Source organism: Archocentrus centrarchus, chromosome 7, assembly GCF_007364275.1.
Source record: "Archocentrus centrarchus isolate MPI-CPG fArcCen1 chromosome 7, fArcCen1, whole genome shotgun sequence".
NCBI classification, from domain to species: Eukaryota; Metazoa; Chordata; class Actinopteri; order Cichliformes; family Cichlidae; genus Archocentrus; species Archocentrus centrarchus.
The window spans coordinates 28,784,399-28,808,945 of NC_044352.1; the positions used below are offsets into that span (position 1 = coordinate 28,784,399).

Below are 24,547 nucleotides of genomic sequence, written 5' to 3' on the forward strand. Positions count from 1 at the left end.
GCAGCCCTTTTGCGTGTGTTCACTGTAGCTTTTGTATGGTTTGTTTATGCCAGTGGGACATCATTAAAATTAAAAAAGTAACCATAGCCAAGGGAGGCTAGAAATAGCATTGACAAAATCTCAGAACACTACTGTAACAACAGTAGTAGTCGAGGTGACTGAGCAACAAAGCCAGCAGGGAAAATAAGCGGATCTAGAGACTGTTTGATTACTTTGAAACACGCGGGGCTCCTCTAACGAGTGACGGTGCCATATATTAAAATTTTGACCTGCTGATTTCACCCGGAGATACAACTTTGGAGCTTTCTTTTGTTCCCTTTTCTAATAAAAACCTTAAAAAAAGAAAAAGTTTTAGCAGTAATTATGCATGCCACAGCCTTCAGATTATTGGCAGCAGGTGAGGGTTTTTTTTTTTAGACTTATCGGACTGCGGGGTGCCTGTGTAGAAGATGGGAGAAATTCTCATTGTAGTGGTTTTCCGTCTGCCTCATATTTCTCTTTAACCTTCCTACCCTTCTGTTTCTTCATCTCATGCAGTATTTCTTCTAATAACCTCCACCACCACCACCCCTCCTCTGTCTTCAGTTTTATCTCTCATTTTCTGGCACGCCTTGGTCTGTGGAGTTTGGTAAATAAGTTCATCCTGCATGTTAGCCGGGTCATGGCCCAGGCGCTCAACTATGTGTGTTGCATTCAGGAAGCAGGAGGAGAAGGAAATTGATTGCCCCTTTTATGTGAGAGAAGGAGAAAATACTGTACTGTACCAGCCATACCCCCCCCCCCCCCCCCCCACACACACACACAAAGACATGCTCACACACTCAAAACTCGCCATCTTCAAGCAGAGAACTGCAGCCAAAGGCAAAGAGAAAATACAGTAAACGAACAGCTCTTTACAGTTTTTTTTCTTCAGTTTGTTCATTCTGCTGTTGCCCTGATAAGAACAGCGTTGGAAAAGCAGAACGAGAGAAAAAGTTGTTTGTTTTTTTTTTCCCTGAAAATCCTTTGAAAGAATCTCTGTTCTTCCCCTCCTTCACCCCCCCACCGCCCTTTTTTCTTCTCATTTAACTGGTTTAAAAAAAAAAAAAAAAAAGCAATTTCTCATATTGAGCTGGTGAGGTGGGGGTGTTCTTTTGTGAGCAGACGTTTTCTTCATTCATGCTGGGTGTTGTAAGATTGCAGTGAGATCAATAATTGACTCCATTGGTCCCTGAGGACCGCTAACTGGAGATCAATAGAAGCTGTGTAGGGTCAGTTCTTCCCCTCAGATATTTTATAGCTGCAGGCCACCTTTTATGTTTCTTTATGTTTCTATTCTGCAAGGACACTTTGAGACTCAGCGCTGTGTGTAGCATCAGGCGCAGAGAAGGAAACGGTTAACAAATACACTATCAACCCTTTGCTTTTTTCTTTCCAGACCTATGCAAAGCACTTATCACCTCAGTGCTGCGCATGACCTGTACGAGAATTTGATTTTCAAAATTAGACTTTCACCCCAGAGCATCGATTGGAAGAAGAGTGATGCGTAATCACGCTGGTGAGACTTAGCAGTTATTTTTAAAAAGTTCTGCAGGGAATTTAATATAGAGGGAGCTTCGTGTGTGTGTGTGTGTGTGTGTGTGTGTGTGTGTGTGTGTGTGTGTGTGTGTGTGTGTGTGTGTGTGTGTGTGTGGTGTTTGTACATATATAAACCACCTGTGTGCATGACGGAAAGTTTCCACTGCTAACCTGATGAGAGAAGCTCTGCTTTGTGCTGATTGCATCACTAGCTGTTGCCATAGCAACCTGTCCCCTCACCGCAAAGGTCTTCTGCTACAGCTACACTGATAGAGAGGCTAAAGCCCTCTTACCGAGGTGAGGAGAGAGAAGGAGACAGAGGGAAGAGGGGACTGCTAAAAGCCGCCCGGGCAAGGAGCACATCTGTATTACTTAGTGTCAGCTGAAAAGAAAGGGTCCCTTTATTAAGAAGTAAGTGGAAGATGTCCCCTAGGAGTGCTAGAGGGTAATGAATTTAGAGTCATTCAACATTAATGTGATGTTGCTTCGATGCCACTGAGCTGTATCTTCCTCCATCAACTTCCCTTTCCTGATTTTTGACAGTCAGTGGGTCATTAGTCAATGCTGAAGCCACCGTGCGCAGATTTAATCTGATCACGGTACGTCTCCGTTCACCCGAACGGGGTATCCAACACTTTTGCCATTTGTGCATCACTGCCCCAACAGTCCCGGTTATTCAGCGGCTATTCTTGTCACCCATGTAAAGTTCAGTATTGTTAATTATTCATGCACACCTTCCTTTACCTTCCCTCTTCCTCGCTCCTGTCTTCTCCAGCTGAAACAAACCAGGCTGCTGTAAGATAATTCAAAAGTCTGACAGCCAGGACTCCACCGCGTCTGCAAAGAATAGTATTCCTTCCCTAAAGTAGCCATTTTGAGGCGATTCTGTCAAGCCTTATTGGGTCTGAGTGCGTTCATGCTTGCCACAACAAGCCCCCTTTCGCTTTGTTTGAGGTAGATGCAACAAGGCAGCAAAACAATGAAACTGATAGAGCATTTCACCACAAACACAGGCTGTGGGACGTATTGTTCACAGAATACAGCGTCGACACCGTCTCAGTGTAATGGGAACTTGCTGCTTTTGCTGCATGTTTATTGAATCTGTGTTTCTGTGAATCTGTGTCGAAAAGGTAGCCGCTAACACATGTTGCCCAGATAATGCACAACACGGAGAGGTGTGCATCTCTTATCCACCGTGCATCAAATTCTGTTTGAAATCTAGAATCGGGCTCCGCTGTCCTGAAACCGTTTTGTTTCAGAGCGGCTTAAAAAAAAAAAAAAAAAACCCTCTGTGCATGTGTGCTCTGCTCCACAAAAGAAATGAACTGAAAAGTGTTTCAGCCTAGTCCCCATCCTAAATCCTAAAGCAGCAGAACTGGCAATAGAAAATGTGGAAAATTGCCACCAGAGAACCATGCATTACTTTCTTTCAAATCACAAACCATGACATTTTCTCACTGCGGCTTTAATCAGAACAGCACCATCATTTTCCTTTCATAAGCAGCCGATGCACTGAGAGCCCCCTTAGCTCTGACACCGTGTCATATTTAATAGGCGAGTCGTCCAAACGTGGGGATGACATGTTACCTGGACAAGACGTTTGCCTCGACAAGCACAAACTGGACATGCTGTCTTTTCTTCCCAATGGGATTTTCTTCCCCTGCCTCCGGTAGCAAAGAAAACAGCATGGAAGTGAAGCTTTTAACGCTGCGGGGCTTGGAGAGAGATTACCTTACACACTTACATGGACCAATGAGCATTCACACATACACATATTCACACTCATTGCACTCACAAAGACATTTGCACCAAGAATTGAAAAGCTTACATTTATAGTGGAAATGGCATAAGCTTGAGTGGGCTTTTGCAATTTTTGTATACAAAAGCATGCACCTTCCCAGGCACTTAAAAACAGCTCTTGAAGGTTGTTGACCAGGACTGAAAGCTGGAGCCAGGGTAGCTCGGTGCAAAGTGTTACAGCATTTTATATTTTATCTTACAGTTTTGCAATACAGAAAACCCAAAAGCAAAGCAAAATACAGTGTCAGCTATTCATTCTTTTGGTGTTTGGTACAGCAATGCATTCCTTAATAATTACAAAATAAACAATGTAAATAAAACTGTATGCACACTATCAGCATCTGGGATCTTTTTCCATCAGAGCAAGCTTTGTGGTCTGCCTACACATAATATGCATTCACCTCTCGAGTGAGAGAAAGCTCCTTGATCAGGCCTGTTAGTCAGTTTTTACAATAAGCACCTTTATCTGAACACATCACAAACAGAGTTTCAAGCATTAATGAGGGTAACACACTGTCTTAACATACACCGTCTTAATGCTGGAGCACTTTGTTAAATTATAATAATGTGAAGCACAATCAACACTTAAAAATGTTTAAAAATCCTGATCTTTATTCAGTCCTGAGAAACTCTGCTGCGGCAGCAGTTACAGGATACACACAGTCCTGGAAGTCAGGAAAGCTTTTGCCTGTGAGCGTTAATTAAATAAAGTTTGTTTTGAGTTTGTTTAGGCAGACCAATAATACAGTAACCAAAGAAGTTACGTATGTGTTACAAAGTCAGAAAGTTACTGGGCTTTGTTAAATCCCTGCGAGTAAGGTGTGAGTTTGTGACAACGTGTGAAAACTGTCCATTCAGTACCCACACAGCAGCACAACGAACACACCGATTGTGTGTGTTTCCAGCTGGAAAGCTTTTCCGTCGCGTTCCTGTAGATGATTGCGTTCGCTTCTTCCTATCATGTCTGCTCTTCTATAGATCACCTGCCAGTCAAACTAGGTCATGGCCAGCCAGTGGGAATATATTGTTGCCAAAGTTTTTGTTTGTGTTTTTTTGTTTCCACCCGTGATAGATTATGCTGTTCATATTAACTGCAAGGGGATTTTGTTTGTCTTTTGTTCTAAAGAAATTGGAAGTGTCAGATGTATCTGTTATGAGGTGCTGGGGCAATTTTTCCCAGGAAACAGCTCCCAGTACATAACGTTGCAGCTTTTACACTCATTCCAGAGCCGGCGCTCATATCTCCCTTTTGACAGGGGCCTCAACTCCAGTGTCAGTCTTTTGTCAGTGAGCTAAGCTCGAGGCTACTGTGAGATTTTCTTATAGGAGAGCATCGCAGAAGGAATCCTGTTACGCTTCAGTGCTGGCATTCATTTTTTGTAAACCTTTAAAATACCTTTTTATAAGTAATTATTGTGAATTATTGTAATAAAACTAAGTATTTTTTTTTATGATTTTACCAAAATAAACCATGTTACCTATATTGTAACACAGCTACAGCTTGTAACCCCCCCGTCATACAACCAGCAGACAACCTTCCCCTCTCTCATACACATCTGACACAGCTCGATTGAATTTCACCTCTTGTCACTCCGCTCGCATGGTTTTGCCTCGGAGCCACACACCGACGCTCACACAGACAGACTCACACAAGCACACGCAGCGTATAGTGAGAAGTGATGGCAGAGCAGTGGGCCAGTCATGACAATGCCTTCGTGCTAGCACCTGGCCACATGTACGTGTATGTGTGAGAGAGAGGGAGGGAGAAAGAGAGAGCTAGACACCTAATGCCTACATCTCTTCAACACACATGCTGTCAAAAATACAGATGCATTCATGGATAGCTTTACACACACACACCCCTCCTCCCGGTAGAGAGAGTGAGCTCAGGTAGCTGACAGGCGCTCCCCCACAGGGAACAGTGGGCCAGTCAAAAACAGCCTCCTCGCCTGTCACTCTGTGCGCTCGCACACGCACACATATACACGCGTTCGCACAGTGTACTTTGGTGTGGGGAGAGAGACAGAATGAGATGCCTTGGGCAGATGCTGGACCAGTTGTCTATGCTGCACACAGAGAGTTTGTGCATGTGTGTCTGCGTGTGTGCGTCTATCTGACTGTCTGTCTCTCTAGTACCACAAAAAGCCACCTGCCAGTGAGCCCAAGCGGACACGCCGCCTTTCGTTTAGTCCTAGCCTGGGAGCCAGTGATAAGAAATAGTTATCTGTGGGTGCACGTGTGTGTGAGTGTGTGACATGTATATACTCTGCAGTGACACTGGCTGGTCGCCTATCTAACCAAGTAGACCTTTTTTTTTTTTCCCCTAGAGTGGATTTGGACTTTTAGGTGCATTCGTCCACTGATTTTCAATCCGGTTGGTTACCTGTGAGAGTTTGCCATCTCTCTTATTGCACCCCCCAACCCCACCCCCAGCCCCCCGGTGCTGAGGCAAGGACGTCATGCCAGCTGGATGTCCAACAGCCCTCTAAGTGGGCACAGAGCCACAGCAGCTGTAGCTGCCATAATACGGGTCAATTACTCTCTAAGTTGATGTTGTGTACACATAACGCAACCACGTGTGCACGTGCGTGTCTGCTGTTTGCTTTGCGAATTCAGCACCCCCGACAAAGTTTACAGTTTGCTGCTTCACATTTGATCAAAGCTGAGGTGTCAGTGGGAGGCTGAGGATCAAAGCCTTATAAGGCATCGCTGCCTGACTTGTGAGACCTTGAAGTGTGTGGCTAACCTTGGTTTGTCTTCGTGTTGCCCCCCCCCACCCCCACCTCCGTGTATGTTTTCCTGGACGGTGGATCATTGGTGTTTCAGAGAGGTTAAAAAATAAAATCTCTGTCCACAAGACTGCAGGCATCAGCCTGCTGCCTGTCGATTGATTTTAATGTTGCTGCTCACTTTCTGGAAATTCTAACATTGAAAGTTCTGCAAAATCTGCAAAAGACTCCGAACACCCGACAATGCACATACTGCGCTCGCTCTGCACGGCCGGGCAGACTGTCCCCGAATGAATCGAGAGCATATGTTTGCTTCACGCCATGATCACATTTAATCCTTGATGCTTTTATGCTGCTGAACTGTGTTTCCACAAATATGCCAGTAGCTAACGCATATTGAGACAAATTTGTTCAGACTTGCTCTGCTGGTGTTAAAACACAAACTTTATTTGCATTAACTCATAAAGAGTTTTGGAGGAATAAGTGCAAGAAAAACAAATTAAATTGGACAAATACAGCGCCAGTATTGACAAAACTTTTGAGAGTTTTCTCAGAGAGCTGCTAACGTAGCCTAGAAATTTCTGGCAAGCATGCCCAGCATAGGAGTTATTTACATTAATAAGGATGCTTGGCTGACCTTGGTGCTTGGCATGAGTCATTCTTTCTTAAAAAAAAAAGAAGAAGAAAAACTGCATCTGCTGTCTTAGTGATAATTGGCAGAATGGGCGGTGAAATCGACTGTTAATAGCCTGTAATGTAATAAGCCACATTTTAGCCTACTGCATGTTTGAAATACAGACCTCCTGATGCATGCGCATAGATGCTGTGTGACTTGCTTATACTTATTTACCATGCGGATATATACAGTTCTATGATATTTATTTCATATAACAACACTGGGAGTCTGCAACATGATTCAAAAATGAAATGAACTGCATCGCAGTATGAGACTGTGAAAGCAGTGCTGTAACTGTGTGATCACGCTGCCGATGAAGGCTGGACAGACCCAAGTCATCACTGCGCATTGGTGCTAGTTTTCTACTTGCCCAGTATCTTAGTGTTTTGATGATCTCTTTCATTTCTGCCGTTATGGCGTTATTGAAGCGGGTGAGAGATGTGAGCCCACCTCTTATTAGATCGACCACGAACATTATCCCCGCGCCGCCTAACCTGCAGCGTTTCATTAGCTCGCTGTCATTCAGCGTTTGGAGAATGTCTCTCCTGCCTCTTTGTAGTGCACCATTGAGTTTGTGGTGCCTCGTTATGTAATGAATGGTATTATTTTTGGCAAGTTTATATAAATTACATACAATAGTCAACTATACCCACACCATCAGATGCTAGACTGCATGAATGGTTCATAAATGCCTCATTTCCATTTCTGCCTGTCTCCATCAGCCACTGTAAAAACTGACAAAAATAATAAAATAAAATCACTGTGCTGCTCAAAGACATACCAGCAGCCTTTCCTGTGTTAGTCCATGCATGAGTTGATGAGGTGAATAAGCCAGCACAAATAAATATCAGTGCAGCAACTTTGGACCATTAACTTTGTTTATTTTGGCTCTATTTTGGCATTTTTAGCAATGATTAGGTCAACAAAAAGGTGAAAAGATTGATATGAATTAACCAGATTATGCAAACTGTGAATGTTCTATTTTCCAAAATGTGCTGAATTGTTTTTCTTGTACGCTTCAGTGGCATTACACTTTGTCTTGCTGCCATTTTTTCCTCTCCTAAGGAAACTCCTTAAAGGACCTTTCCCATACTCTGAACAACTTTTCACCTTCAGAGCTCTCTTAAAGGTTACGATGCTTTGCGAGTATGTGTTTCCTTTATTAGGATTTAGTTTTAACTTTGTGGGAAAACATCATACTCACTAGAGACTACTCTTTGTACGCTGAAGTTTTTTGAATACAGGCTTAGACTTGGTTCTATTAAGTGCTGAATTGAACTATGCATTGGTGTTTCGACATAAACTGGACTGAAGTATCCTAACCCCGTCTTCTCTTTGTCATCCTGTCTGGCAGGCTGCAGAGGGATGCTGTGTGGCTTTGGTGCCATGTGTGAGCGCGACCCAAACGACCCGGCTAAGGCTGAGTGTGTTTGCAAGAAAATGGACTGTCCGTCCTTGGTGGCGCCTGTGTGCGGCTCTGATTCGTCCACCTATTCCAACGAATGCGAGCTGGAGAAAGCCCAGTGCAACACACAGCGACGCATCAAGGTGCTGCGCAAGGGACCCTGCTGTAAGTAACCATTGATCTGTCTGCTAACCTGCAGAACCCCTTCCTGGAGACAACTGCAGAAATGATCCATTTTAGAAATTCACCCAATCTCATTTTGAGTCTGAAACATGTTCTCTCTCAAACAAATGGAGAATGATCTGAGATAATTCCATGTGCTTTTGCTGCAAAGTAACTCATTTTCAGAAATCCCTCTGACATTTGTGCAACGATCTGCTTTTTTCTGTCTCGACTTGTCTGAAGATTTCAAGGGTATGAATCAGAGCCTTAATTACCTGTGGGAATGGGAATAAAAATAGGTCAGTTTGACCTATAACATTTAAATTCTTGATATGCTCATACAATATTTCTAAAGAACATAATGTGGATTTAACTGTTGAGGAGTTTGAGCAGGTTTGACTGTTGACCTGATGTTTGAGGTCTCCACAGTCCCTAAATTTATAAATGAGACTGACAGCGTTCTACGAAGATGTCAATCATTGGGAGATTTTTACAATTTTCTTTCACAGTTTTATCTTTAGGATATACGTGAGTTCAGTCCAAGAAAAAAGACAGAAATCTGCAGTTTTTTTCCCAAAAGCAGTTTGATCAGACGCTCTCCGTTACACCAGTGTGAGAGCCGAATGCGAACGTGGGGAAACAGGTGAATTAACATCTTAAAGCACGGCGAATGCGTTCGGAGGTTTTGGTTTAAATGATAGAAACAGGACTTGTGATGTACTGATGTTTGCACCAGAGGACTGGCATGGCCACTTAATTTGACAAAAACAAAGCTGCAAGTCTCTGAGTGACACTAAATTGCTTGTTATTGTCAAGTAAATGGATTTCAATGACACCCTGTCCTAATACAACGTGCTTTGCCATCCTATCTTTATCCCACAATAATAAAACACGTCTCCATTATATCCATTCTATTGTCTTTCCAAAATGGCTATGCTCCCAGTGCTTAAGCGCCACCTGCACCCTCACAAACAAAAAAGTGTGCCACTTACTGCTCCCATTGGTAGCCATCCAGTGTGTATTTTATCCCTAACCCCGGTGGGTGCCAATACTCCTGCTCTGTCTCTCATTGCTTCTCTTTAGCAAAGCCCATCAAAATCCATGGCTCTAAGGAGCAGATTCCTGCCAAAGCTGCAACATTGCAGCAGCCTCAATGATAACTATAGTGTTTTGTCAGCGTCGTGCCTTTCCTGCCAGTGTGGGCCCACTGCTAATTCCAGGGGTCTGATTACAGTGCAGGCTCGAACCTGGCACTAATAACAAGCTTGGTGCCTGCCCACTACTGGCAGAGTGGAAATAAAGAGATAGAGAGGACAGGAGGAGCACAGGGCGCAGCGGAGAAGAGAGAGAAATAGCATTTAAAAAAGGGGAGGGTATAATGTTAAGAGAGGAAAGAGCAATGAAACATCAAGACAGAGAGTGGGCTGCAGGGGCAAGTAAGAGAGTACTTGGGTGATTGAACGGGTGAACAGATTACAAGAGAAGATTAAAACCAGAGGGAGAAAGTAGTAGTATGAGTGGTTTAATGATGGTTTATGGAGGGTTAAGGCAATCAGAAGCACCATAATTGGCCCTGGCAAAACAGCAGGCAGTCACAAGGAAAAAATAAAGTAAAAAAATAATAGTAATGATTATGCTAATGATAGTATTGCTGGTAATAACTACATGCTCGCCACCAGAGCAGACTTCCTCTCTTATCCCGTCACATCTGCAAGGACTTTTTTTTTTTTTTTTTTTCATTCCTGCGTTGGCTTTATTTCTGAGAGCCAAATGTGATTATTGCTATTGGTAAAGCACGATTTATGTCAGCATATTCATGCAGTCACTGAATCTGAAGGAGACAGGTGTGCAATGTTTAATCAGTGGATGACGTCCTGAGCAGTAGCTTTTGCGATCTTGTGTGCTTGTACTTCCACACATCTGCTGCCATTGTAATTTATAGTGTAATCAGTGTAATCAATGCAAAACCGAAAATGACTAATTTAATTAGCTTCAGCTTCCATCAAGATCCATTCATCTCGGCTTCCTGTACGTTTTCTGCTTTACAGTTCCATTATTGTTTCCTCGAAGCAGAGTTTAAAATGGAAAAAGGAAACTGGCTAAGTTGCACTTTTCTGATACTTTTCTGGACAATCTTGTGATTCGGTTGAATTGCCCAGAGCTCGGAGAACCAAACCAGCGAATCTACGTGCTAAACAAGCTGCCACGCACTGATGAAGGTGACCTTAAAGCTTAAACAGAAGGCTATCAGTGCTTTTATTATCTTAAAGTGACAATATTTGCTTTGGTCTCGGAGTGACGAATGAACATCTTTGAAAAGCAGGAAACATTAATATATTCCCTTCTTTTCAATTCCTTACCTCTGCTTTTTTCTGTTTTGCCGCATTTTGTGCAAGTGAGTGTGCACCAGCCACTTAGCTAGCTATCATCTGGTTGGTTTATTTTTGTGTTTGTTGCAGCATCCTTGTTAAAAGCTTCCACATATGTCTATAGACAAAAATGAGAAGGGCAGGCAACTAGAGAATTAAAAAAAAGTGTTTTATTGTGGGATGGAAGGGTCACCGAAGGAGGAAGCAACAGTCGTAACATTCATCAATATTCATATTTGTATGTATGTGTTTGAATGAATGCGAGGATAATTGGATTTCGAAGGTGTGCGCACACACACACACACACACACACAGCAGGTATGGTATAGGTTGTGAGTGTGAGTGTGTTAGGAGGTCAGCGTAAGGCAGGTGACAGGTTCTGATTCTCTCTCTCTGCTTTCAATAAATTCAGCCCCTACAGAGGGTTTGGACAGGTCACTCTGGCTGAGATTATGGAGTTGTCAGTGCTGATGGAGGAAGAGAGAGGCGAAGAAGGGAAAGAGGAAGAGCGTTAGAAAGGTGAGGGAATGAGAAAGCTTTTAACTTTAAGAATATGTGGGCAGCTGAATTGGTGCTTTTGTGCAAAGCCTCGTTCGACTCTTTCGATTTGAATGGCGGGTTTTCATCGGGGTAAGTGAATTGGCTGCCGTTGTGTGGAGCCGTCATGTTCAATTCATATCAACTCCGGAGTCTTATCTGGCACTCAGAGGGAAAGCCACAAAAGAAGTTTTTATTTCTCTCCCAGATTATCCCTTTTTTAAAAGGATGGGAGTTACACGGAGCATTTTGTTACCACTAAGTGCAAGTTTGGAGCTTGGGGTATGTTTTTGCAAACAGGAGGGAGCAGTAACCAGCAGGTCCCTGACATCTGCAGCCTGCTGACACATCCACATGCCAGCTTTTTGGGTGCTTGCTTACTACTGACTGCTACTGACATCACAGTGCTGTTCTCCAGTTAATTACTTACATATTGTCCTTGGATTTTGAAGGGATTTTTACACATACTTTAGCTCTGTTCCCAGCTTTGAGCACCAAATAAGGTGGCTTGTTTACAACCTAGACTTTGACAGATGCCCATATACCCCCACTATTCCCATTGTACAGTTCACCTTAGCCCAGTTTCACTCAGTAGTGAAAAGAAAATTCCCCTTAAACCATACCCATTTAGCACCTCACTCATAAAACTGAACTGGCTATTATGACATTTTAGTTCCAAGGAAATGTTGTAAGTTCCCTCCTGAGGGCAGGACAAAATGACCCGTTCGTTGTTGAGGTGCGGGCACTTAGTTTCCCTCCACTGCTCCACTCTGATATTCACATAACCTGCCCCTTAATGGTTCAGGCCATCGCCGACCCAGCTTCTTCATTATCTTTCTTTTGTTCTAGATGGATGATTTGGGATCGGTGGGGTTACATTTCCGGCAGTCAAGCAGACAGGCGGTGAGCACATAATGGCTTCAGATATTATCGAAATTAAAAGGAGAGGCCACGTTTAAATTGGCCCCGCAGGAGTGCCAGATAACAACACAAGGTGATAAAAAAAAAAAAAAAAAAAAGTGGTCAGTTAAGAAAAGGAAGGCCTCAGAGAGGGAGACAGAGAGAAACAGCAAGCTGAAACACTTTCTGGTTTGGAGAGACAAGAGACATTTGGGGGACTGTGTGCGCACTCGCGCGCGCGCGTGTGTGTGTGCACGTGCACATGCTACAGACAGCAAGGGAGCGTGCACCATGTCTGCTGTCCTAATATTGAATCAGAGCAGAGTGGTAAATACACTCCCTTTCCCAGAGAGAGCTACAGAAGTGCTGCAGAACTCATCTTGTGTGGCCACTCTACTGGAACATGGAGTTTTCATTCTTCTTTACTTTTTTTTTCCCTCTTTCTCTTCTTGATGGACTGCAACAAGTAATGCAAAAAAGTGGAGTGTGTGCGTGTGTGGGTGAGGTGACTGGGGTTCGAGAGTGCGATCGATGGAGATTGATTTTATGTATGTGTGAGCGTGCACGTGTGTGTTCTTGAGAGTTGGCTATCAGCACGGCCCCCTACTTTCTGCTCAGTCAGTCCACTCTGCTCTCTCTCTCTCTCTCTCTGCACTTTAGAGGAGGTTTTATCTCTCCGGCACCAAAACACTCTTGAGTCTTCACAGTGAAAGGAGAAAAGGCATCAGTGCTCCACACCTGCTTCTCTGTCTGCTCTTATATACTGCAGGCAGTCAGACTAAATGTTAGAGAGATGTGAACCGCTCCTTAAATATAAAGCACTGCTACTTGTTGTATTTAGTTATAATAAAGGAAAAGAAAAATCTGAGCTGATTGTTGATTTTTGAATTGCAATTATGCATGAATAGTTTAAAGCCTCATAGATGGATTTTTTTTTCTTTCTTTTTTTTTAAATACATTTTACAGCAAACATAATACCAGACTGAGTCAATTTTCTACAGGCTTCATTAGAAAATGTTATCTGTGTTCAATGTTTTAGTATTTACATGAATATTTAAGCAAAGACAGGTTACACTGACTGGTTTTCTAGTATATGACCAAAGACTATGATTATGACCATGTTTTGTTTTCTAAACTTAACATGTAGGATGCACGGCACACCCACAGTAATGCTGGCAAAGTTTTTTAAATGCATCCACTGAAGCAAATTTGACCTTCTTTGTGAGCACCAGTGGCTGTATACAGAATTAATAAACAGTCATATCACTGCGTACCAGTTTTTGCCACTTTTCTTTCTGAGAGCTGCGACTGACAGCATATACAAGCAACCCCCCCCCAGTTTACTTTGGCGAACTTTGTGTCTTTACCCACAGTAATGAGCTTCCATGCTAATGACATGTTAGTGTGTGGCTGTGAGTGTGTGTGACTGTATGCCTGCGCAAACATGCTTGAAATGGGTCATTCAGGGCTGAGAATGCTGGAAATAGGCTGATTCCGGTCCCTGGCCAGTTGATCAGCGCAGCGCTACTGAAAACCACGATGGAAATGAGGGAATATTTACTGGAAGAAGTCTTTCCAGTAAAATGGGAACTTTTTCCTTTAATTTTTTTGCCAACCTGTGAAAGGTACAGTACTGTGCAAAGCAGCCCCTTATTTCTCTGTATTTTCCTTCCAAGGAGCCAGACCTTCTTGCGCAATAGTTTTCCAGATTTTCCGACATTGGCTGCTTTTTCACTCATTTTCAGTCCAGTCCTCGTACCTGACCATTTTCACTATGTTACTTTACACTGATCTATGAATCATTCAAAAACAAATGCACCTAACTCAAAGGATGAATCAGTGTTGTGTCTACATGTAACAGACAACTTGTATCTTGTATCTTTAGACACTGTGTTACTAGCAATAAAAAAATGCATAATTTGTTCCCATTTCTGTAGTTGAATCTACAAAAAATGCCATAAATAAAAATTAAAAATAAAAATTCCTAAAATAGCTAAAAACTATATATTGTATATATCTCGGCATGGCAGGCAGTTTATCCTTAAACAATTTCAGGAAACTGGACAAGTGGAGGAAAGAAGAAGAAGCGGCAGACCTAAAAAAAAAACTAGCAGATGAACAGTATCTGAATGTCAGCTCCTTAAGAAATTGGAAAAATCCAGCAAAGACCTGATACAGGACTTGAGAGATATATCTGGAGCTTCAGTTGATCAATCTAATCCAAATTTGAATTTTGGAATTTTGGTTCAAATCAACAACACTATGTACCGAGGAGATCAGGAGTGACAGTGAGTGTCTACAGCCATCTGTAAAACACTGCATTTCAGCCAGTGGTGTTGGAAATCTTGTCAAAACTGAAATTATAAACACAGAAAAGTACCATCACATTTTGATCCATTATGCAATACCATGTGGATCTGATCCGCAACAGCTTCATATTTCAGCATGATAATGATCCCAAACACACTGCCAATGCAGTAAAATCATAGCTGGATAGAAAAAAAAAATCACAGTGGAACACTATCAGTCATGGATTGGCCTCCCCAGAGCCCGGACCTCAGCGTTACTGAAGCAGTGTGGGATCATCCTGACAGAGAACAGAACAAAAGGCGGAAACATCCAAAGAAGAGTTTGGATGTCCTTGAAGAAGCCTGGAGAACTATTCCTGAAGACTACTTAAAGAAATGACCAGAAAGCTGTCTGAGAGAGTTCAGGCTGTGTTGGAGCATAAAGCTGGTCACACCTAATATTGACTTTCAAGCTTGTTTGAATTGTACAACCTCTGTTTATTTTTTTCCCCTCATATTCTATATTTTCATGGACGTTTGCACATTTCTATCAATAACTGCACCTATTCTCCATTTTCCCTGCCAAATATAAAGAAATGAGGGTTGGCTCAAGACTGTTGCACAGTACTGTGTATGTGTGCGTGTTTGGGATTATGCAAGAAATTGGAAGATTTTTTTTTTTTAATGACGTGACATGGCATTGCACAAGTTGTTACCATTCCTCTTGTGTGCGTCTTCTTTTTGCTCCTGAGCCATAATTGAAAGTGACTTATTCTCATTACTCCATCGACACATTCAGTCTTTTGTCTTGTGTTGTCTGGTCAGTTGTTAAGGTTAAAGCCCTGATTTATGTCTCCTCATTGGGTCCGAAGCTCCCTGGAAGAGCAGGTTTCAGAAAATCCTCTGCAAGCAAAATCCTCATCCTGGAGCAGAACTGGAGAGTCAGGAGATGAAGGCCGACCTGCTTTACTCCTCCTTTACCCCCTTCTTTTACTTCTCATTTTGCTCATGCTAAGACGGTTTCTTTTGTGACTGTACCCTGGTGGCATGCCCGGTTAGCCTCTGTGATAATGGTGGTAATAGCCGTAGATGGTGGAGATGACTTCTGGCTTTGCCAAAGCAGATAACAGAATTCTGCGCAGTCTAACTGAGTGAAGCCATCTCTACCTCCTTTTTTGGATTCTGTACCTTCCCCTCTCCAATATGCCTCCCTTCTTTTTGTCTTTTTCTTTTACCCTTATTACTCTCCTTGATTTTTATTTAAAATATTCCTTTCCTCCCTTCTTCTTCTTTTCCTTCCCTCTCTTACTCTTTTTATACATTTTTCCCTCCCAGTTCATTCTTCCACATCCCTCCATAGTTCCTCAAGCCTCTCTTTTTTTCACTTCTCCTTCATTTGCTCACTGTTAGCTCCACCACAGAGGACTTAGTTACGCACCCCTTACTTCTCCTTTCTCCTTCACTTTCGCTCATTTGCTCCATGTTCCCGCTTCTCTTTCATTTTTCACTCAGAGACTTCACGACAAAAGTCTTTTTTTTCTGCTTCTTGCCGCTGCTCATCAGCAGTAACATGCTTGCACAGAGACACAAATGCAAGAAAGTAATCAAATTTCTCCGGGGTTATCGCTAAACACATTTATTCACACACACGCACGCACACTAACAGACACACACGGGGCGAGAGGTCATTGTAAATAACTCGGCTTTCGTGCTTTCATTTCCCTGGGGCACTGACTCTTGCTTGGTATTCATAACCATAACATGCACAACCTGACGGACTGATTGTGTGTATGTGTGTGTGCCTGCATCTCTATGTGCATGTGTACTGATAGCACACACACACACACACACACACGGGCATATTTAGTGAAATATACACACACTGCGGGCATTTTGCAAACCGATAGACTGAAAAATATACATTCTTGTTATCAGAGCGCGCACACACACGCTCACACACACATAAAGCGATGATAATGGGGCTGTGCTGGAATTTCTCCATCCATCTTTACTTGCTGTTCCACAAGTCTGCAACCACTGATACTTGTAAGACAAATCCCGTCTTCTTCTTCATCTCTCGCTCGCTCTTTTTCCAGCGCTCACCTCTTTGAAATCTCCAGGCAAAACACCGATTATGTACACACATCCATATCCACATACACCTGCTTAATCCTAGACAAGGGGTTGTGTTTTGAGACTTTTTAATGTATTTATGCATTTGGCTTCTACTGAATAATACATTGTTATTTGTTATTTTCACTGCGTGTGCTTCGAGAGAGATGGAATGGAGTGAAAATAATAAAAGCAGAGCGGTGCTGAAAAATACGAGGATAACTACCAGCTCAGTCGACAGTAGTGGATATTTTATTTCATTTGGTGTGGAACAAGAATGACGACAGCTGACAGGAGGCAGATTTCTAAAGAATATTTGTTTCTCTCGGCATCGGCTTTGATTCTGTGGATAACAAGAGAAGATCCCTTGTTTCGAATCATCGTCAAAGAATCTCGGCACGGATTAAATAAGATAACTGGATTATTTGATCCATGTTGAGAGTAGTACTCATATTCTAATGTATGTACAGGAACACATAATCAGAAGCGCAAAAGTCTTGAGCCACCTAACAAAGGATGAACCAGTGTTTTGTCTACACGTATCAGGCAACTTATCACAGAACCAATTTTAAATTGTATCTTCAAGCACTTTGCAGTATGTTGCAAAAATCACATAATTTATTCCCGCTCCTTTGACAGGCATAAAATAGCATTTTTGTACCTGCAAGGTGATTCCCAAAGAGCTATTAGCCGAAAACCTGGCATATATTGGCATGATGTGCCGTGTGCCCTTAAAACGTTTGAAGAAACTGAACAAGTGGAGGACAGAAGAAGAAGTGACAGGCCTAAAAAAAAAAAACTACGTTCAGATGAGCAGTGTCTGAAAGACCTTCGAGAAGCCTGGAGAGCTATTCCTGAAGACAAGAAGGCTGAGAGAGTTCAGGCTGTGTTGAAGAATAAAGGTGGTCGTACCAAATATTGATGTTTAAGCTTTTTAGAATTATACAAACTGTTTTTTGCCCTTATATACTGTATTCCCGTGTATGCATGAGCACGTTCCAATAAATCACTGCACCTAGTTCCCATTTTCTGAGCAAAATATAAAGAAATGAGGGCTCAACACTTTGCATACTGTAGCACTGTAGAAAATGTAAATCTCATGCACTGTATATCTACAGTACAGTACATTCCCTGTTTACACACAGCACCTTTATATGCAGTTCCTTCATTACTGTTCATCCATTCCTACCTCGCTGCTTATTTAAGGTCTGTCCATCGACTACATCCACTCCCCAGAGTAATGCTGTGCTCACATTGTTGCAGTGGAGGGCAAATTAGATACTCCTTGCCTTCAGTGGGTGATTGATTGTAAATCAAAGCGCCACTGATGTAAAATGAGCAATCAGGGCTGTAACTTTTCAGAGTTTTTTACCTTGTTCCTCAACAAGGTTGCCGGCCACTTGGACGCAGTGTGGTTCAAGAATCAACTGGCATTGTGTCGTCTAAGAGCTGAGATGATGCGGCGGAGCGGTTATCGATCAAGGTCATCAGGAACCGGAGTCCTGCTGGTCTTCATGTTAGCGACCTAATCAGACAGTGTCGGGTCTGGGTTAGAATGTGAATGTGGTTAATTTAGTAGGAGGAAGGAAATCCAACGGTCTTTTGTCCTCAGGATTACAAATAAGGATTGTTAGAGAAATAATGTATAAAGTGATTTTGAGTGTTCAGCATGCAGTGTTCACAATAGTATCCATGGCGTATACACTATACTTTGCATTAATCTTGCCACAAAACTCCTGAATTTTGTATATGCTAAATTTTCATCCATTATAATCCATAAGCAAGAAAACTCACTGATCAGTATCAGCGAATGTCTGTAAATTTGAAAATGAAAAATTGAAAATCACAAAAGGAAAAAATGCTTCATGCATGCAGCACAGGTTTGCTCTGGGCGCTTCTCGCTTTATCCTTTTACTGGCGGAAAGATATCGAATGATTTCTGTGAGTAGAAATCTATAATGAGAATATATTTATATCTTCTTCTGTTAAACAGCCACAAGTGACAATTACAAGATAGTAATGTGCTAATTTCCATTCATTTCATGCGATTCTCTTAAATCACGGGAAACGCCAAGAGCGTGGCTCGTCCAAAGGACTCGGTGACCTTGTCGATGAGTTGGAAGTGTGCCGCTTGTTGCCCGCAGCTGTTAATCTCACTGTTCTTGGTCCAAAAAAAATTTTATATGACAGAATATCAGCGCCACTCGGTGACAAATCATAATAAAAGCCACGATGCTTCATAATGAAAGTGGTTTGGCTCTTTTAATTTGATGCCCCATCAATAAGATCTCTAAGACAGTCATCAGTTAATTGTAAAGAGTAATACACACAAGTGAAGCCATTATAAACAGTAGTAATGATCAGTTAGTCCAAGCCCCTTGTGCATGTGGCAGTGGTAGACTCTACCAGTAACTTCTATAAATAAATAATCACAGAACAAAATGCATAAAATGTGTAAAAGCACAGCTAGTTTCTGTGAACAGCTAATGGACTATAACTTTAAAATGATTCATCGGGAAAAACAACAAATGTAAAAATAACAATTAGATGCAAAGTTCAAAACTGATATTTTTATTCCCTCGTTTTAGCTGCTAAAGTGGCATTTTCAGAAGTGATTTTTCCCTTTCTGCCTGAAACCTTGCAATTAAGCTGTAAGTGTTTTCCAGTGGCACCGCGGTTCCTCTAACTTTGTGACTGCATGGTTTTATGTAAAAAATATTGCACACTGGAAACGTCAAGGAAACAACAGTCGTTTTCTTTTGTTGTTGTGGAGCATGCCCATTTTTGAACACTTCCTGTGTCCTGACTCAGTATCGTTTTTTGTTCCTTTTCAAGATTAATACAAGCTAATTAAAATGCAGCCCTTTAGTGGACCGAATAGGTCCACTTTTACCTTGTTTGTCGGGACCACTTGACCGCTGAGGCCGACCCGTATCACTTTTCTCTGGCAAACGCCGCTTTCTTTATTGTTTTCCGCGTTCGCCTAAACTTCGTTCCAGCCTCGTGAAATTTGTAAGGACAGGCCAATATACCTTCATTCCCTAAAATGTGTTTGTTTTCTTGTTTATATACTTTTCAATTTTCCTTGCAATTAGAATAAATGGCCACACACACGCATACGCACACACACACACACACACACACACACAGTGCCTGCCTGCCTGCAGTAATAATGCTTGCCAGAAAAGAGAAAGAGAATAAATCCAAGTTATTTTCATCTACTCTTTGCTCTAAATAATAAATGTCGGTTCTCTTGCTCTGCTTTCATACTCAGGCTCTCGTTCTCCTTATCAAAATTGTTGTCATGTTAAATAGGGCTCTATATTGGAATGCTGCTTATTGGAAGTGTCTGCGTGTTCACTAAGGTGGTTTTGAGTATTAAACTTTAACTCATTACATTTCCTAATTAAACCTCAATCCTCAGTGCAAAGATGTGTCTCCATTCTTTTTCCTGTTCATTAGCTTTAATATAGATCTCACATACAGTAGATAGTAAGTGACTCATGTCTCAGTCAATTACTGGAAATGTAAAATCAAAACTTAATGTGCCGGGTTCTAAATATTTTGACGTATCCACGGGCAGATTATCGGCCGTGAACTGTGAGATCTTCTCATTTGCTTAATTTTAGCCGAGATTTGATCCTCTTTTTTAGTAGTTAATGAGAATAAAGTAAAAAGGAAGCTCAAAATTTTATTGTTAGTCACCGCACAGCCCCAGCACCCGGCCCGGGAACTGCTGACTTTAAAGTGCTTCCATGATATGGCTTTAGATTTATTTGCTCCTTTATCAGCCGGTGACAGAGAACTCTTAAATTGATGTTTATTTAAGTGAGACTATTGAAAAAAAAGAGATAATGCAGAGGGCATTATCACACTTCGAGCTTATCTTGCATTCAGGTGAAGACTGTGCTGACACTGTATGTCTTCACACAGATGTGCCTGTATTTGTACTGAAGACCAAACACCCACTGTAACTGACTTTCCAGCAGCTCTGAACAGCATTTTGCCCCCAGCGGCTACCGCTCATTAGCAAGTTTTTTTTGATAGCAAAGGCCAAGGATGATTAGCCAATGCTTCACTGAACATCAGTACTGATTTTGGCTCCCCACCATCACCGGCTCCAGTTAATCAGGAGCTAATGAAAGGAAATTTGTGGCATATGTGCCACTTAGCCCGCATGAGTCTTTTTACCTCTTTCCGGGGCCAGGGAGATATTCTGAATGCACAGATCAGTTTCAGGATATAATTCACCAGTGAGATTTGTGTCTCCTCCCAAAATTGATCTTTTGTTAGGCAGATTTGTACACTGCTACACTATGAAGCCACAACTTAAATAACTTAGTTAATGTGACTTATTATTTTATGTCTTTGAATTTTTGTAACCATAAAAAAACGTACTTTCTCAAATGAAATACGCAAATAATCCAATAAGACCACAACTTTTGTCTTCCGTGAAATGTATATGGCGAGTACTTACTTAATCATCATCAGCACAACAGCTTGATCTTTCTTTTTTTCACGGCGTGCAGAGCATCACCCTGCTGCATACCTCCATCTGTGCTAACATGGAGATTGTTATGAAATCAGTAACCCGCTTCACTCGCAGTGTCATAGCTTTGCTGAAGGCATATACATTACAACCTTAGCACAGTGGGAGAAACATAGAACAACACGGTATGATAGAGCATGCAGAATCTTTTTGCCACTATTGCAAACGTGTAACTTTCCTGTCACATGTGGTCCTGATGCTGTGATATTAATAACCAGTAGAGTGAAGTGATACTTTAAGGTGAGGCCTACATAATTCAAATCATAGCTAAAAAAAGATCAGTTTCAGTAACTCAGAAAGGAAGAAAATATTGAATGTAACTAAATTTAGGGTTACCTTACTTGATCTTTTACTTTAAGCATTTTGCGTGCATAGTGTGCTGGGTCTAACCCGCTTTATCTCGGTGCTTTTGATCCCAAGGTGCCTGGTGTAGAGCTCAACACTTAAAAACCACATGAATACATTATTGATTATGTGGACTCCTGGCCTTAAAGAGGTAAACAGAGAAGCAGTTAATAGTGCCTCCGGCTACTCTCCCCAACTTATTTTGGCACCAAGATCTTCTTTGTTGCTTTCAAAAGGCCTTAATCCAAAAGAAACAACTCCCGGTGCAAGCACTGACAGCTTGCCAATAGGTAATACAGGCTTTTTCCCATAGGCTATTAAGGGGACAGCGAGGCCCCGAGGTTAAAGAAACTGCCCATCAGCCAGTGTTTGTCTTTTCTTCTCACCTTTATCTCTTTCAGCTTGTTTATAGGGATTACAGGGCTAAAATAAAGTGAGTTGTCACAATGTCTGGATGGTTTGACACATGATGTGCAACCATTCGCAGAGTCCTTCAGCAATACAATTAGGGCACCTTCAGCAATATTATGAGGCGATATTACTGTTGTGTTTACTGCTTCTTCTGTTCTTCTTCTGTTCCCCGGAGAGGCCAAAAGCATTTGTTTGTGTTTTGAAATGTCCTCAGCATCATGTTCTCGGATTCCTCAGATCACCTCTGGCTTTTGTCCCATTGGCTGCCGGGTTGCTGTTCTGTAACTCACCTCTGATCTGTCAACCGAGTAATGGAAGAATTTCCCCTCTCACATGCATATTTTTTTAGTTTTTAAATTTAGCTTCTTCCAGTTATGATGCACACAGTAAGTTGGTGGGACTGTTTAACATGGCACTGGGTTTTCATCAGACGGTGTTTTTTTTTTTTAAATGGGCTTGTTAATATTCGTTGATATTTAACAGAAGAATTTAAGTGTGTTGTTGTTGTTGTTGTTGCTGCTGCTGTTAAATTGTGTGCTGTCCTTTGAAAGACCTGTACATCTCTGTCTGTGTTTGTCATAAATGCCATACCCGGACGATTTAATCCCATCCCACCTTCTTTCTGTCACTCAGCAGAATAAATGGGGCCTGTGTTGTCATTCCAGCACCACACCTATGCTTTACTGCGTTTTCCAAGCGTAAGATATCTGTCAGTGGAAAATGACAGCTATGGTTCCAAAAATCAAGTATTGTGACATTTTTGTATTTTATCCTCTATTTTTACATCTGTCATTCATATATTTTTGTTCTTAAACATTGATCTAAAAGTGCGTCAGACTAAGGACTTATGCCCTGAGGAAGAATAGCTGCTGTAGTGATGCAGCTGATGGAAATAAACTAAACTAGACTTCATTCTTTGTCCTCTTAAAAGTTTTGTTTTTTCCCAACATCACTTTAGGATTGCCTAAACTTCAGACATTTGGCTAAAGATCTGCTCACACACACCGTACACAGAAGCGCCACGTCTTTATTGTGTGTGCGACCGCCGACTGGAGCATGATGAGGGCTTTTTGTGGTTCATTTTCCATTCTCAAGGGTAAAACAGCAAAGCGTGTAAAAGAGAGCAACAGCTGCAGTTCAATGGAGCGCTTTCAAGAACTACATCAAACACAGAGAACCATCTTCCAGCCATTGGCCTCACAGTAGAGAAAGTGGTGTATGTGTGTGTGTGTGTGTGTGGGGGGGGGGGGGGGGGGGGGGGTAAACCAAGTTGGAGAGGTGTGTGGGACTGTTAATCCTTTGGCCTTCCCTCAGTCCCTGCCTCCTGCTCCTCGGTTTGGGTATCTGGCTGCAGATTCTCATCCACATTTTTAGTTCTTGGATTTTGGTCTTTGTCGATCTTGTCTGTTGATTTTCTGACCATTCCATGCCGCCTTTTTTCCTTCTCCCATTCTGACCCCCTTTCCCTTATCGCACTTCCACACACTTTTCTTTTACTAGTTCCTCACCTCCCCTTCATCTGCTGTCTGGCTTTTTTCTTTCCAACTTCCTATCTGTCCCTGCCTGCTTTGTCTTTATTCAAATAATGCCAATATTGTTCACATGCCCAGCTTGTCTTTAGTACTGTTTACATGCATCAGTTTGTTTAAATCTCCCTATAGTTTACTATACTGATGAGTCTGAGTTTGTAGCCAAAGGTAGTGTATATGATATGGACACTAATATTTCGTTATATTGTTTTAGATCATTTCAGGGCGCTAGACTGGCTCAGCATCGTTAATCCGACTAATATTCAAGGGAATTATGGACAGCTTTATTTTAAAGGAGTATTTCAGCATTTTGGGCTGAGATTGAACAATCAATACCAGTCATCATGTTTCTGTATTAATCATCATTTTTTTTGCCATTTAAAGGTATAACCTTAAGATGAACATCACACATTTAACACATACATCATATGTTTAAGGTATAAGCAGTTTATTTTGATTTACTCTGCAGATTTGGGTTATAATTCAGATATCAAATAATGATTAATGCAGCTTTATGTATGAAAGTGGGGTCACGATGTATAAAAACTGGAAGGTAGAGGAACCAGGTAGCCTTTCGCTTTCCAAAGAAGCGAATAAACATATTTCCAAAAAATGTGGAACTTTTGCTCTAAATTACATTTCTTTTCTTTTACTGCATTTTTCTCATCTTATTTTCTCATCATATTTGAACTCAGTCCCCTTATTAATGTTTTTGTCTCACTGTCGCTCCCTTTCTTCTTCTCCTGCTGGCAATGGGTGTAAGGGGGCTCCTGATTAGAACACACACCGCCAAGCTCCCCCTACATTGCATCATTGCATTTGATTAGCTTCAGCCCCATACCTCCCTTATCACTACCAGCACAACAGGAAGCACAACACACACGCACGCTTGCACAGGTACACATGCATACCTATCACAAACTGACTTGCAGACTTATCTGAACTCCATGGCTGCCTCCAAACGTGCACTGGCATATATGACTCTCCCAACACTTGCGCACACATCTGGTGTGTGTCTGGTTTCATGGCAGCGGGGTATCAAGTAAAGCCAGCACGGCACTGACAGCTCCATGTCCCTAATGAAGCATTAATAAACGACAGCACAAAACAGTGGATCAGAGGAGTGGAGCTCCCCACCTGCCTGGAAGTCTGCTAACTGCCAGAGGGAGAGATGAGGA

The 24,547-nt window shown here is 42.0% G+C and overlaps 1 protein-coding gene across 4 annotated transcripts in view; it reads left to right on the plus strand.

The window, feature by feature from the left end:
• The window catches only part of agrn (agrin), a 286,862-nt gene that overhangs the window by 168,286 nt on the left and 94,029 nt on the right, over positions 1 to 24,547 (plus strand). For all 4 annotated transcript variants that reach the window (XM_030732751.1, XM_030732752.1, XM_030732753.1 and 1 more), the window contains one exon: positions 8,117 to 8,332. In XM_030732751.1, coding sequence (XP_030588611.1) covers positions 8,117 to 8,332 — 216 coding nt within the window. The remainder of the gene's footprint in view (positions 1 to 8,116; positions 8,333 to 24,547) is intronic.